Source organism: Capra hircus, chromosome 4 (assembly GCF_001704415.2).
Source record: "Capra hircus breed San Clemente chromosome 4, ASM170441v1, whole genome shotgun sequence".
NCBI classification, from domain to species: domain Eukaryota; kingdom Metazoa; phylum Chordata; class Mammalia; order Artiodactyla; family Bovidae; genus Capra; species Capra hircus.
The window spans coordinates 81,869,069-81,885,703 of NC_030811.1; the positions used below are offsets into that span (position 1 = coordinate 81,869,069).

Genomic DNA, 16,635 nt, shown 5'->3' on the forward strand with positions numbered 1-16,635 from the left:
AAGTTAAGGATTTATTGGGACAGATGTTTCTAAAAACCTAAACAAGAACCTAAATAAATTTCAAAACTAAGGAGAGGGCAGTTCCTCATTGGTATAGTGGTATCTCCACCCATCAAAACTAAGGAGAACCTGAACGTGGAATTTTATAACTAACTGTTGAATTGTTAGCTATTTTCCATTTTATTCAGACATTTAATTATCTTTTCTAATCTGGATATATACCACTCACAAGGATTTTACAACAAATTTCTGCTCACATGTGTTTCTAAATGTGTTTTAGAAGATTCTATTTCAATTTTTATTTTGTTAAGCATTTTCTTAAGTTTTTCACACAAATATAAGGATATTCTTAACAATAAAATTACTCAAATTAGTACTCTTTAATTATTGTTAACACACCCACAGGCATAAACGTGTCCCCATGTGGAACTAAAATCACTTCAAATCAATATTAAATGCATTGTAATAATATTAATAATTATTCATTTAAAAAATTACGCTCACTAATATTTCTAGATTGCCTACTGTAAGACAGGGAATGTTCTAAATGCTTTATATGCATTAACTAATTTAATTTTCACAGTAACTATATGAGGTAGGTATAACTATTACCTTTATTTTACAGGCCAAGAGGGAAAAAACAGAGGTTAGGTGACTGCCAAATCACCAGGCTAGAAAATGGCACATCTGGGATTCAAATGCTTGCAGTGGAACTCGGAATACAACCTCTTCAGTATCATACTCTGTTTCCTCCATATAACAATGTACTGATACATAGTAATTATACATGTATGTATTGTTATTAATTGGGGAAAACAGTTTCATATGGAAGAATTTAGGAGTGAAATATCATCTCTATTTTATCTTAAAATATTTAAGCAAATACTAGATACAGCATAGCTATGTACCTTAGGTACCTTATGTCTACCAGGAGAATTGTGGCTAACCAAATAACCAAATACTTTAGCCCAGTAATACATTTTGAAGTTTCAAAGCAAAAATCCGTGTGAATGACTATAGTCATAGTTTTTATGTAATATTAAACAATCCTAAGGGACATTACTTTTGCTCTTATTTCAGTCACCACTTTAGCTAAATCTGGCTGTCACTAAGTTTTTATTTTTATACCCAGAAGGTGAATATAAATAGTATTGATCTAGAGTAGCGTGGAGATTATAAAATGCCCCTGAGGAACTGTCTTATATCAAAGTCCTTGAAAAGCTTACAACGTGACAGCTCTCCACAAACGAATTCAGATGTAGCTAACAGAAAGTTAAACTCCAAAAAGATAACTGATCACCTTTAAATGCATGCTTTACCTGTAAGTGAGGCCATGTAGCATCATTATAATGAATAAAATCAATAGATTACATTTGAATATATCATTCTTTATATTCAAATCTTAACTTGGTGATGGACAAATAAACAAACATGGAAGAAAAATAGGAACAATTAGTCTTTAACTCAACATCAACTAAAGTTATGGGCTTTTACATATGACCTACTTCTATTATGAAAGCTACTTTTTCCTCATTTCCATCTACTCTTATTCTACACACCCTACCCTGCCTTCAAGACCGTTCCTTAAATGTTGGTGTGCTGAGGATTCTATCCCTGTATTATGTTAAGGCAATTCTACATTATTTTTTATGTGTGTAGATGTGTGATATAGACAGAGAATAAGACAACAAAGAGAGTGGAATTGGGGCAAGCTGGAAAATGTATGACATCCAAAGGCAATCAAACTCCTTGGCTTTTGTGTCAGCATATCAAAATATGTCTACAGTTAAATCTGGCCTCCCTATTTTCTACAGCTTCACATTACTGGCAAGACTCCAGCCCCTTGGTTTCAAAGTCCACTCATAGGTTAAATATATAACTATTCTAGAGAATAGAAAATTTATTTAGAACTCAGATATTTATATCCCATTCAAACATATGAGGACAAATTTATTAATTGATAACTCTATTTCAATATTTAGCATTCCAATTAGTTCCTGTGTTCATTAGCTATTAGATATTGATGTAGGAGATTATAAGCTCACATCATATAATCTCCAGTTGCCGATTTTTCATAATGAATATAGCTTTGTGGACTTTGAGCAATAAAAATATACAACTAAATTGGTATGTTAGACTCTCAGCCGTGCCCAACTCTTTGTGACCCCATGGACTGCAGCCTGCCAGGCTCCTCTGTCCGTGGGATTTTCCAGGAAGGACCTAGAGTGGGTTACCATTTCCTTCTCCAGGGGATCTTCCCAACCCAAAGCTTGAACCTGGGTCTCCTGCACTGCAAGCAACTGAGCTACCAGGGAAGCCCTAAACTGGTAAACAGAAAAGTGAAATAAATAACAGTGAGAGTCAGCCAATTCAAATTAAAACGAAATGGCATTATGTACACACATAATGTACAAATGTAGAAACATAATGTACTTATGTACAAATGTACAAACACTTGATAAATAAAAATATCATTACATATATAAAGTTGGAGTATAAGAACCAACTAAATCCAACCATATATTGCAAAATGTTTGGTGAGAGTGAATTAATTTCATCATCTTAAATAGGTCCAAATTCATCTGATAAGCAATAAACTTAAGGGAAAAAAAGCTATAACCACTATAAGTCCTAAAGTGAATATTTACTTCAGTATTTACTTACACTTCTTAACTGTCTTTCATTTTCTTAAAAAACTAGGAATAAACTCACCATATAACCCAGCAATCCCACGCCTAGGCATATACCCTGAGGAAACCAAAATTGAAAGAGAAACATGTGTCCCATTGTTCACTGTAGCACTATTTACAACAGTTAGAACATGGAAGCAACCTAGAATGTCCATCGACAGATGAATGGATAAGAAGTTGAGGTACATATACACAATGGAAAATTACTCAGCCTTAAAGAGGAACACATTTGAGTTAGTTCTAATGAGGTGGATGAACTTAGAACCTATTATACAGAGTGAAGTGAGTCAGAAAGAGAAAGATAAATACCATATTCTAATGCATATATACAGAATCTAGAAAAATGGTACTGAAGAATTTATTGACAAGGCAACAATGGAGAAACAGCCATAGAGAATAGACTTATGGCCATGGGGAGAGGGAAGGAGAGGGTGAGATGTATGGAAAGAGTAACATGGAAACTTACATTACCATGTATAAAATAGATAACCTACGGGAATTTGCTATATGGCTCAGGAAACTCAAACAGGGGCTCTGTATTAACCTAGAGGGGTGGGATGGGGAGGGAGATGGGAGGGAGGTTCAAAAGGGAGGGGATATATGTATACCTATGGCTGATTCATGTTGAGGTTTAACAGAAATAGCAAAATTCTGTAAAGCAATTATCCTTCAATAAAAAATTAATTAAAAATAAAGACTATATATTTCTATTGCAGAAAACATTTTGGTCACAGTGATCAAAACATATGCATTAAGAACTAAATAATACTAAACACAGCATAAAATGTTATAATCATTTTACTATACATAAGAATTTTTTGCTCCATTTCAAGTTGAAGAATTTGACTATATTAATATAAGTTTACTGTGGTGGTGTTGGAGAAGACTCTTGAGAGTCCCTTGGACTGCAAGGAGATCCAGTGAGTCCATCCTAAAGGAAATCAGTCCTGGGTGTTCACTGGAAGGAATGATGCTGAAGCTGAGACTCCAATACTTTGGCCACCTCATGCGAACAGTTGACTCATTGGAAAAGACCCTGATGCTGGGAGAAATTGGGGGCAGGAGGAGAAGGGGATGACAGAGGATGAGATGGCTGGATGGCATCACCGATTCAATGGACATGTGTTCGGGTGAACTCCGGGAGCTGGTGATGGACAGGGAGGCCTGGCATGATGCGGTTCATGGGGTCGCAAAGAGTCGGACGCGACTGAGCGACTGAACTGAACTGAACTGATAGAAGTCACTCAATTAAAGGGGTAGATGTGGGTACTAACTTCAATATGCCAGGAAGAGCAAATTGAAGTTAAGTATAGAAACTACTAATTAACTCCCAACTAGTATTCTCTCTATTCTTTCTTTGGTAATGGAACCTTATATTTTATTTGCCTACATGCTTATGGGGAGGTGGGAGGAGGATGGGGAATTACACTGCACATCTTCTGGCAACTAGGTAACACTAGTAATTAAGTAGTAGACAACAGGTGCAGACAGATGTGTCTTCTGTAATTTCCAGAATATGACCTTCAGTGCCATCTGACTCCTTTCTGATGTACAGAATGCAAATATCATTGTGGATACTGCAGCATCCACTTTGGACCATAAAATGGAAAAGCAATTTTGAGGAAAGGAAAAAATCATGAGAGAAAGATTTGCAGGGCCTGGATTATAGAGAGTCGCTCTATTAGGCCTTGCACACAGAAAGTGCCATTAGAGAGGAATAATCTTTTGTTTTGCTTTAGCCTTTTCAGGTTAGCATATTTCAGTCTCTCTGTAATAGGTGAACCAATATGCCAATCATAAAACAGTTCATTTATCATTCACCATCTAAGGGTTTACAAGAGCAATACTATTAACATATTTAGAGCACCTAAAACTACCCCAAAATAGTTATAATGAATTGTAAAATATATTATCTTACAATTCTTTACAAATTCTTAAAAATTTTATGTGAAATGGCCCAACTCCAGCAAACCTGATGAAGTTAGCAGGATTTCAAGAATATGTAGAACTAAAATGAAATTTTTGGGTAACAGAATTAACTGTAGCATGTCTAAGATGAGAGAAAACCAGTTTGACTGTAATAGGTGTTAATGCCTATAAGCACTACAATTTTAAGGCCGGATGGGAACATGAATCCAACTAAAGGTACTACATGGCCAGCTTGCTTAGAAAGCCATTCACCCTAGTCAAGTTTAGCCTGTAATGTAATGTAAAACTTTTAATACTCACATCAAGATCATCCTTTGCATTGTAGTAGACAACTTCATTGCTCTATGAAGAAAGGAAAAAGGAATGCTTTATTGATTTGATTAAAAACATACAAACATATTGGCTCAAACATTAAATATATTTTATTCACATATGAAATAATAAGCCTCACAGGGTAATCCTTTTATGATATATTCCACAAAGATGCATAAATATTAGCCAATATTTTCTACAAGAACATATTAAAACACTATATCAGTGACATTAGAAAATCATGTCTTGCAATAGGGCAAAATATCTCAGTGCAAATCTGAGGTCAATTTGTCAAGAAAAAATGGAAAAATCCTTAACACAATAATTTATACATATACACACACACTCTCTCTCTCTCTGTCTCTTTCACCTAAATCATGAAATGATAGGATAATTCTAGACAAGTGAATAACTGGCTTGTTAAAATTTGGCTAAAACCATGATGTTTAAAAAATATATATCAAGTGTTGAAATTATTCTTTGAAGAAAGTGTAACTGCATGATATTGGCAGGAATTTCTTCAGGAGATTCAGATAAGGAATCAAGATTGTCTGCGAATTTAGACAGCAAAAATAGCAGATAATCCAACACTCTAATGGTCTCATATTCTATTAAAGTAGCAAATGAGTGTTAACTTTTCAAGAATGAATGTGTGTGGACATTTTCACTAGATATCAATGTTGCTGAATATGTCAGCATAAGTATAAATTATGGACATAAATTGTGTTACAGAGGAAAAATGGAAAGGAAAGTGGATAAAACAACTATCAAGGAATTTTACATTCTTGTTTTTTCTATCTACAAGGCTAGTCCTATGCAATATAAAAATAATACATATATACTGATTTCTTTTTTATTTCTTTTCCTGAACTGATTGAAGATGCGTATTCTTTATCTTCTGTACGTCTTTTGTATTTTGAGTATCATGTAAAAGAGTACTTCTCTCTGTGTCTTAAACATTTATAAACAAGGACAATCCAAAAGTTTATTAACAAAAACACAATTGATAGAATTTTGTTTAATTACTTGGGGAAAATAGACTAAATTAGTGCTTCTTAAAGTATGTTCTAAAGAAAATTATTAGTTCTTAAAGATGTAATAGATTTTTTTATAGGCAAAACTATTCTATGGTCATGATTTCAGAATAAATGATAAAGTTAAAATTGTCTCTTTTCAGTAGGAATTCATACAGCTTCAGTGTATGAATGCACATTATAATCTCCAAAAGAAGAAAAGATTGAGATCTTGTTTTGTTTTGATTTGGGCAGGGTCACAGATTCTGCCTTTTTATTTGAGAAACATATTGTGATAATGAAGACTTATAAAATACAGATCTCTCTGAAGACCAAATAACCAACCAAACACTATATAGATAGATATAAGAATATATGATTTGTAATACTGAATGAAACTTGGGAGTTTTAATTTCATTTAGCATCATTAACATTTTTTAAATTACCATTTAATAGTAGTTTGTTTAAAAAGAATAAGTAGCTAGAGAATTTTCACACACATAAAACTTCTATATCATGGAACATTTCTTACTTATAGTATTAGGCTTGTAACAAAGGTAAAATACAAATCAGAACTCATCACATACATAAATCAAGAGAATCTTTGGAAATCTCCTGAGCCTCAGATCTAATTACTAGTTTATTGATCCTTCATGGAACCCTGTAATTTATACTTAGGAGACAATTTTCAATTTAGATTGTGGATTCTATCAAAAGTTAAAACACTGAATAAGTTTACTTCATTTTAGATATTATGTTTGCCAACTGATTACTTATATTTACCAAATTTGAACATGTGGAAAACAAGGAAAAATACCACGCGGTTCAGTAGCACCCTTTCAACACTCATTCAACACCTATTTGTAAATATATCTGTGCCAAGAAAGACACAAAGAAAGTTAAAGATACCTACCTCTATTTTTAGGTAAAACAAAATGTTCAGATAACTATATAAACTAACTCATTTATCTAGGATTACACTTGGTCCATGGAACCAGAGCTAATGGACTAAAATGATTACTTAAAATCTTTTCTTATGTGTGACACGTGGTCACAACAACAAAGAGAATTTACTTATTATATACAAGATGAAGAGTATCACACACAGTGTTAGAAGAGGGTAAGGTGTGGTAAAGAAACACTAGTTTTAACTCAAGCTAAGTATTTGACTCTATTAAGATCGACAGTGACTGAAGTTGAAATAAAAATTAAAATAGAGAAAAATCTTTTTGAGAATTTCAGTATTTTTCCTTTGTTACTGTATTGTACTTTATATAAAACCTCACCACTTGCCCTTTCTTTTAGAAGCTCTATATTGCTGCTAAAATTGTTATTAAAAATGTGTATTGCTAACTGTATGTAACTTTTATGTATGGATTTACAGACAATTTTCTTGAAATCAGATGACATATAATGCCAAACCTGGCTTAAAAAAAATTTTTTTTTAAGCACACTGAAAACAAAATATATTAGGCATAAAGTAATACCACATGCTAAACATCAGTACTTCTTGTGACTAGGTATTTTATATTTCTACATATAAGGAGCTTTTTCTTTATACAAAGCCCAAGTCTAACATGGTCAAAATATCAGTTCAGTTCAGTTCAGTAACCCAATCATGTCCAACTCTTTGCAACCCCATGGACTGCAGCACGCCAGGCCTCCCTGTCTATCACCAACGCCCAGAGTTTACTCAAACCCATGTCCATTGAGTTGGTGATGCCATGCCATCCAACCGTCTCATCCTCTGTCGTCCCCTTCTCCTCCCACCTTCAATCTTTCCCAGCATCAGGATCTTTTCAAAATAGGAAAAGGAGTATATCAAGGCTGTATATTGTCACCCTGCTTATTTAACTTTGATGCAGAATACATCATGAGAAATGCTGGACTGGATGAAGCACAAGCTAGAATCAAGATTGCTGGTCAAAATATAAACACAAAGAAAAACAAGTGTGTCTTTTTTTTAATGACAACAACGTTATCTCGGAAGTTCTTAATCAAACACATATGCTTAGACAGGCTGTCACATTTCAATAAGAGAACACAGACCTGAGTGGAATGTGCAACTCATTATGTCTACTGTATTAAAACAAAATTTCTTCTCTTCAATAAACATGACATTGCTTTTGGCTCAGAAGATTTTCTTTAACCTTTAAAAGTACACTTTCCTTTCTTAAACCTCAGGCTCTGCATTGATAGCATGCTGCTGCTAAGTCACTTCAGTTGTGTCTGACTCTGTGCGACCCCAGAGATGGCAGCCCACCAGGCTCCCCCGTCCCTGGGATTCTCCAGCCAAGAACAGTGGAGTGGGCTGCCATTTCCTTCTCCAATGCATGAAAGTGAAAAGTGAAAGTGAAGTTGCTCAGTTGTGTCCGACTCTTAGCGACCCCATGGACTGCAGCCCACCAGGCTCCTCCATCCATGGGATTTTCCAGGCAAGAGTACTGGAGTGGGGTGCCATTTTGATAGCATGAACACTGCATTATTCCCTTATTTTATCTAATAGAGAGGCTAAATTGATCAACATTAGTAAAGATAAATCACCACAGGGCATCAGGATTTGGGAAAACTGTAACTCTGTATTTAATCTGTCAACCTAGTCCACCTACATGGCAGCATGATGCTAAAATAAATGGCAAATATCCATGTGACCTTTAAATTGTGTAACTATATAAAAACATTTTATATCACAATTCATCATAATTTCTTGTAGAAAACTGCAGTGATTTGCTTTACTGTGGCTTTTGTTTACATAATTTCAGAATTATGTAATTGTGATTCAAAAATAATTTTGAATATAGACTTGAGAAAAATCATAATTTTAATAATAATGATAATCTTAATTCTCTTTCTTATCATATTCATTTCGAGCCATGTCTTCTGCCTCATAGAGGTACATATTAGCTCTGCTATTATATATATATGTTGTGTGTGTATATATAAATATATATATATATTTTTTTTTTCAGATGTGTGCTGCTACATTAAACTAAATCAGTCTGAAATTAAATCACATAAATCACTGAATCACCAGAATAAATCCAGAAACAATCTTTAGAAGATTGGGTTACGAACAATTTCCCGGAATAAAGGACAATTCACAGGGAATCAGGCCTACTTCTATGTCCTGATGTTTACATAGAGATAAATTTTGGTTAAAATGAACTCTATGCTAAAAGAAAATTAGGGAAAGATACTGTTTACAAACAGCTAATAGTTAACGGTCTGTGTGGGGGAAATTGCAGGAGAGGCAAGAGTATCAATCAGCAGAGTTCCTCCTCCCTTTACCCTGCTTCTGCCTCCATCTCACCTAGACTTTGTACAGGAAGATATGGAGGTCTCATGACCAAGGGATGAAGCCACACACCCCACTCATTCAACAGTACTCTTCTGACGCCACTCTGTGCAGGATGGTGGGGAAACAAAGATGAAGACTATTAACCCTGACCTAAGAGTCAAGTTCTGGCTCTCCTGATTCACATGTGACAAGATGTGGAGGCAGCTGGGCCAGCTGCTTCAATCTGCTATAACTGAAGAATATGTCTTATCATACATGGATGGTATGACCATATAACACAAAACCTTCCTAGACATTAAAACAGGTGGGAGTTAAGAATTTCAGATATTTGAGACATTCCTCCTCTGTTGATCAACTCAAGCATGCGTGTTTGCACATGTGTGTGTAAGGCTCTTCCTAAATTGTTTACCTATCATATCACTCAAAATTCTTTCAGTCTCTTTTCCAGAAGGTACACAGTTATATCAGTATCATTTAAGACTGCAAAACTATAGTATATAAACTAATTATCGCTGGCACAGATCATAGAATTGAATCATCATCTTTCCCTGCTATCCTTCTAGCTGAATATTTTCAGGCAAATTATTAAATAACATCATCTTAGAAGATATTTTACACCACGGGGGATATCCATGGATTTCAGTGCATTATGTGAAATCTGATAGGATAAAGCCTCAAACTAGATTCATAGATTAGTTACACCTTTAGAGAGCTATTTTTCCTAATTTAAGCACCACCAGATGACAGGAACAAATTGTTTCTGATTTTTAACCAAGTAGTTTAGTTATTTATTATCTCCTTGAAACAAATTTACCCAAATGGTTCATGCTAATACAATACTGCTGTTTACTGAAATTTAAAACATCCCCTAGCAAGCAGACAGATAAATGACTTTAGTTTCCTAGTGTCTACTGGGAGTCAAAAATTCAATCTGGACAAGATAGACCATTCCATCATAAAAACATATTGTGAATGACAGTACTTTGCATGCTACTTGCCTATAAAATGCAGCCTCTGATGAATAGTTCACGTTAAAAACCTGAACCATAAGCACAAAGCTTCAATCTGGGAATAAGATGTTGCCAAGGATAAGATTTAAGTGTTCGAACCAAATGTTAAGATTTTATAGCGAATATCTGAAATATATGACACATTTAAAACTCAAATAGATATTAACTTCCTGTCCAAGTTACTAACTTTATTTTTATGGGTTATATACTTGACTCTATATATGATCCACAGCATGAAAATTTTGGGGCAACTCTATTGCCTGCTAAATCACTTAAAAAAAAAACAACTCATTTTCATTTTATCTTTCTTTATTTCCAAATATGAAGTCTATAGGATAAACATTAAGGATGTGTGTGTGTGCGCGCACGCTATGCTCAGTAATGTCTCTTTGTGACCCTATGGACTATAGCCCACCAGGCTCCTCTGTCCATGGTGTTCTTCAGGCAAGAATAGTAGGATGGTTTGCCATTTCCTCCTCCAGGGGATCTTCCAGATCCAGGGACAGAACCCACTCCTCCTGCATCTCCTGCATTGCAGGCGAATTCTTTACCACTGAGCTACCAGGAAAGCTGAACATAAAGGATACTCTATGTTCCAAAGCAGTTGTGTTAATGATTCTTGCCCCCCAAAAAACAACATGATTTAGTTCAAATCATTTAAATTTCAATTTTTTTTGATTAACATATCATAGTAAAAATTTGACCTGGTAACCAGAACCAGCCTGCCAGTGAAGCAGACATAAGAGACATGGGTTTGATCCCTGGGTCTGGAAGAAACCCTGGAGGAGGGCTTAGCAACCCACTGCAAAATTCTTGCCTGGAGAATCCCAGGGACAGAGAAGCCTGGTGGGCTACAGTCTATAGGGTCACAAAGAATCCATCATGACTGAAGGGACTTCGCAGGCATGCATACAACCAGATACATCACTGCTATTGACTGTGCCCAAATCAACCATGGTGCATAAGACGGGATAACCAGCAGCACTGATTATAGCACTGTCTGAATAAAACAACTTAGGAAGATGTTTTGGTGAGGGGGGACGCAGAATGTGTATAACTTTGTGTATCTTCATGTGTGTTTGGGAGGTGGTGTGAATGTAAGTGAAGTTTCCAAAGACAGCTAAACGTAGCTTGAAGCACTAAAGACAGTGGTTCTTAAACAAAGGTTTTGTTTTTGTTTTAAATGCCATTATATCTGTTTGGGGTTTGGAATGATGAAAATGTTGTTTATGAAGAGAAAAAAAGAAAAACATGGGCACAGGTCCTTATAGAGATCTGTTCCTGGATCACTAGATTGAAAGCATGTGATAAACCGACACTGATTCACATTATGTATAAGAGACAATGAAGAATTGACATCAAGTGCTGAGCAGAGTGCCTGTATGGACCCCCTACAAATGATCAGCTATTGCTTTAAAAATCAGGAATATCCATAAAACTTATCTATTAGCTTTATCTGGTAATTACATATGAATGAAAGTAAATGTTTACAACTTTATGTTCTTAGATCACATACTATGCTATGAGTCTATTTAACTCATGTAAAGTCCCTTCTTCAAAGATTCCATATAGCAGAATGGTATTACTAGCTGTTATTTTTATTTTTAATCTGATAAATGAGGGGATTTATAAGAAAGTGTGTTGTCTGTAGCCTATCAGCCTCCTCCGTCCATGGGATTTTCCAGGCAAGAGTGCTGGAGTGGATTGCTATTTCCTTCTCTAGGGAATCTTCCCGACCCAGGAATCGGACCCAGGTCTCCTGCATTACAGCCAGAGACGCTTTACCATCTGAGCCACCAGGGAAGCCCCCTTTAATCTGATTAATGAGGGGATTTATAAGAAAGTGTGCCATCCATGTGGTCAAAAGAGTTGGACACAACTGAGCTACTGAATAATAACAAGTCTCCTACAAAGGGTAGTTGTTAGTTCTCACAATCCTGAATATTCATTGGAAGGACTGATGCTGAAGCTCTAATAATTTGACCATCTGATACAAAGAGTAAGACCTTGATGCTGAGAAAGACTGAAGGCAAAAGGAGAAGAGGACAACAGAGGATGAGATAGGTGGATGGCATCATCAACTCAATGTACATGAGTCTGAGCAAACTCCAGGAGATAGTGAAGGACAGGAAAGCCTGGCCGGCTGTAGTTCACTGGGTTGCAAAGAGTCAGACAACTTAGCAACTGAACAGTAACAATATGCAATCTGTCCATTTATTGTGTTCCTATGATCCAACCTTCTCTGTGATTGCAAGCGTACTCTTTCTAATCCCACATCTCCTTTAAACATCCATCCTCATCTACTCCTATCTAGAAAAACTCCAACTTTGTATTAGACCCAATATTTGTTTGTTAATCCTAACACCTAAACTGTGGAATCTTGCCAGCAAAAATTATACATGCTGTCCTCACATCAAGAAAGTTGGTGGTTCTTTGTTTGAAAAACTATAGTAGACGTGTGGGTTTGCTTAGGTCTATAATTTTTGTTTGTTTCTTTCAATCACGTGATTCTGATAGCTGGCAAATCATACCACCTTATTTCTCTCACCACAGAAATCAACAGGTGCCTAAATCTATCCCAAAATCGAATCTCATCTCCCTATTCCTTTTTCGTAAAAATACAATTCCTTAAGAGTAGTTATGGCTGCAGATGCTGTAATGCTTAAATCTTCAGCCTTTATGTGCCAGAGGCTACATCTTTCTGTTGGCTTCTTAATTATAGTCAATATTTTCTTCCTTAAGCTTTCTAGAATGTGTTTTCTAACTCCTACAACTGATAGCACCAATACAAATACAATGTGCTTTTTCATTCAAATTTCCTGTTACTAACAGGCAATAGTATTTGCTTGAATTTTAATTTCTGTTGGTGGCCTTATGAGACTATCTCTCTTCTAGAATGAACTCCCCTGTCCATGTCCTGGATGGGAGCCCCTCCTGCATCCAGAAAGATGCCATTGCTTCATCCCTGGTCTTTCCTGTGTGTCCATCTTCTCTTCAATTACATTCAGTAGTTTGCAAATATTTATGAGATAAAAATCCAGAAGTCTTATGGCATAAAACTTCTTTTTTGGTCTAGAATTTAAAATTCTAGCAGAAGATTAAAGCAAAAAATGAAGCAGCCAAGAGATGAAAATTTTCTTAGCTCATATGTGAAGAAAAACCATAAATATTTTTCAAACATTTCTCTAATGAACAAAGGTAAAAAATCTCTTAGTGTCAAGTTACTATTTTGTGAGAAGTAGATCAGCAAATTAGCTTTCAAAAAAAGTTTACCAATTTCTTCACATCAACTCACTAGCCTTTAGAAATTAGTTGCATGATACAATATGAAATGACTGTATAAATTTTGATTATATGCTTGAATACCACAGTTTCTGTCAAAGAGACAAAAGTAGCGTACTATTGCGAAGATGCTGTTCAATGACTGTAATGAAGAAACAATTATCTAGTCCTCTGAACTCTCAACATGCATTCGGAAGAATAAATATATATTGAGCTTTGTACACATTCCAAGTTCTATGCTAGAAGCCTAAGAACATGTGCTTTTTAGAGAATGTAATTGTTAAGATTAAATAGTGAGTAAGATACTATCAATCTCAATTTTGTAACTTAGAAAACCAAAACTAAGAGTACTAAAACCTAGTATAACAGAGGTCCTCTTATCCCTAATCGAATACTTACTCCTCTCATGTCCTGCTATATGGGAATGCAGAATGACCTACTTCTTAGGGACAGTGAGTCCTTTATATATGCAACATCCACATATTAATAGACTAGTTAATAATCATTAAAGCATATTTAGCTGTCATTTGTTCTTTCAACGTTGCTTTATCATTTGCTTTAAAATGTGAACAGAATTTAATACTAATTTCTTTAGCTTACTCAAAAAACTAGAAACTAATTTTGGCCTTTTTTAAAAGAAAGTTTGCTTCTTTTTTTTTTTTTACTAAGCACCATTTCACATTTATTTGTCAGGTAACTACCATTAGATTGCATATTTGCAGTACGGTTTTAACTTGTCACTATGATGCCTATAACTTGAAGTATTACCTAAGACCTGGCCTACTCCATGAACAAATCAACAAGCACAGTCACCTAAGACCCACCTAAGAAAAAGAGAATAACTTCAGGTGTCTTACCCTGTTTAATGACCTAATTACTAGTATGTTCCAGTACTCACACCCCAAGCAACATTTATTATGAGGCTCACGACACAACTGGAACTCCATCCTGATTGGAAAAAAGCACATAATGTTCACCAAAGGAAATGTTCATTCAGCTCAGTTCACTTCAGTCACTCAGTTGTGTCCAGCTCTTTGTGACTCCATGGACTGCAGCACACCAAGCCTCCCTGTCCTTCACCAATGCCCAGTTTACCCAAACGCATGTCCACTGAGTCACTGATGCCATCCAAACATCTCATCCTCTATCGTCCCCTTCTCCTCCTGCCTTCAATCTTTCCCAGCAACAGGGTCTTTTCAAATGAGTCAGTTTTTCAAATCAGGAGGCCAAAGTATTGGAGTTTCAGCCTCAGCATCAGTCCCTCTAATGAACATTCAGGACTGATTTCATTCAGGATGGACTGGTTGGATCTCCTTGTAGTTTAAGGGACTCTCAAGAGTCTTCTCCAACACCACAGTTCAAAAGCATCAATTCTTCGTTGCTCAGCTTTCTTTATAATACAATTCTCACATCCATACATGACTACTGGAAAAACCATAGCCTTAACTAGATGGACCTTTGTTGGCAAAGTAATGTCTCTGCTTTATAATATGGTATTTAGGCAGGTCATAACTTTTCTACCAAGGAGTAAGCATCTTTTAATTTCATGGCTGTAGTCACCATCTGCAGTGACTTTGGAGCCCCTCAAAATAAAATCTGTTACTATTTCCATTGTTTCTGCATCTATTTGCCATGAAGTAATGGGACCAGATATCATAATCTTAGGTTTCTGAATGTGGAGTCTTAAGCCAACTTTTTTACTCTCCTCTTTTACTTTCATCAGGAGGCTCTTCAGTTATTCTTCACTTTCTGCCGTAAAGGTGGTGTCATCTGCATATTTGAGGTTATTGATATTTCTCTCAGCAATCATGATTCCAGCTTGTGCTTCATCCAGCCTAGCGTTTCTCATGCTGTATTCTGCATAGAAGTTAAATAAGCAGGGTGACAATATACAGCCTTGACTTACTCTTTTTCCTGTTTGGAACCAGTCTGTTGTTCTATGTCCAGTTCTAACTGTTGCTTCCTGACCTGCATATAGGTTTCTCAAGAGGCAGGTCAGGTGGTCTGGTATTCCCATCTCTTTCAGAATTTTCCACAGTTTATTGTGATCCACACAGTCAGGTTTTTCTGGAACTCTCTTGCTTTGTCGATGATCCAGAGGATGCCAGAAATTTGATCTCTGGTTCCTCTGCCTTTTCTAAAGCCAGCTTGAACATCTGGAAGTTCAGGGATCAAGTGCTATTCAAGACTATCTTGGAAAATTTGGGGCATTCCTTTGCTAGCATGTGCTACTGCTGCTGCTGCTGCTGCTGCTAAGTCACATCAGTTGTGTCTGACTCTGTGCAACCCCAAAGCCAGCAGCCTACCAGGCTCCCCTGTCCCTGGGATTCTCCAGGCAAGAACACTGGAGTGGGTTCCCATTTCCTTCTCCGATGCATGAAAGTGAAAAGTGAAAGTGAAGTTGCGCAGTAGTGTCCGACCCTCAGCGACCCCATGCACCACAGCCTTCCAGGCTCCTCCGTCCATGGGATTTTCCAGGCAAGAATACTGGAGTGGGGTGCCATTGCCTTCTCTGTGCTAGCATGTAAGATGAGTGCAATTGTGCAGTAGTTTGAGCGTTCTTTGGCATTTCCTTTCTTTGGGATTGGAATGAAAACCGACCTTTTCCAGTACTGTGGCCATGCTGAGCATTCCAAATTTGCTGGCATATTGAGGGCAGCACTTTCACAGCATCATCTTTTAGGATTTGAAATAGTTCAACTGGAATTCCATCACCTCCACTAGCTTTGTTCGCAGTGATGCTTCCTAAGGTCCACTTGACTTCACATTCCAGGATGTCTGGCTCTAGGTGAGTGATCACATCATCGGGATTAATTGAGTCATGAAGATCCTTTTTGTACAGTTCTGTGTATTCTTCCCACCTCTTCTTAAGATCTTCTGCTTCTGTTAGGTCCATACCATTTCTCTCCTTTACTGTGTCCATCTTTGCATGAAATGTTCCCTTGGTATCTCTAATTTTCTTGAAGAGATATCTAGTCTTTCCCATTCTACTGTTTTCCTCTATTACTTTGCTTTGATCACTGAGGAAGGCTTTCTTATCTCTCCTAGCTATTCTTTGGAACTCTGCATTCAAATGGGTCTATCTTTCCTTTTCTCCATTG

The 16,635-nt window shown here is 36.3% G+C and overlaps 1 protein-coding gene across 6 annotated transcripts in view; it reads right to left on the minus strand.

Moving 5' to 3' along the window:
* CACNA2D1 (calcium voltage-gated channel auxiliary subunit alpha2delta 1) overlaps positions 1 to 16,635 on the minus strand; it is a 535,456-nt gene that overhangs the window by 203,251 nt on the left and 315,570 nt on the right. For all 6 annotated transcript variants that reach the window (XM_018047284.1, XM_018047282.1, XM_018047283.1 and 3 more), the window contains exon 5: positions 4,920 to 4,961. In XM_018047284.1, the coding sequence (XP_017902773.1) occupies positions 4,920 to 4,961 (42 nt within the window). The remainder of the gene's footprint in view (positions 1 to 4,919; positions 4,962 to 16,635) is intronic.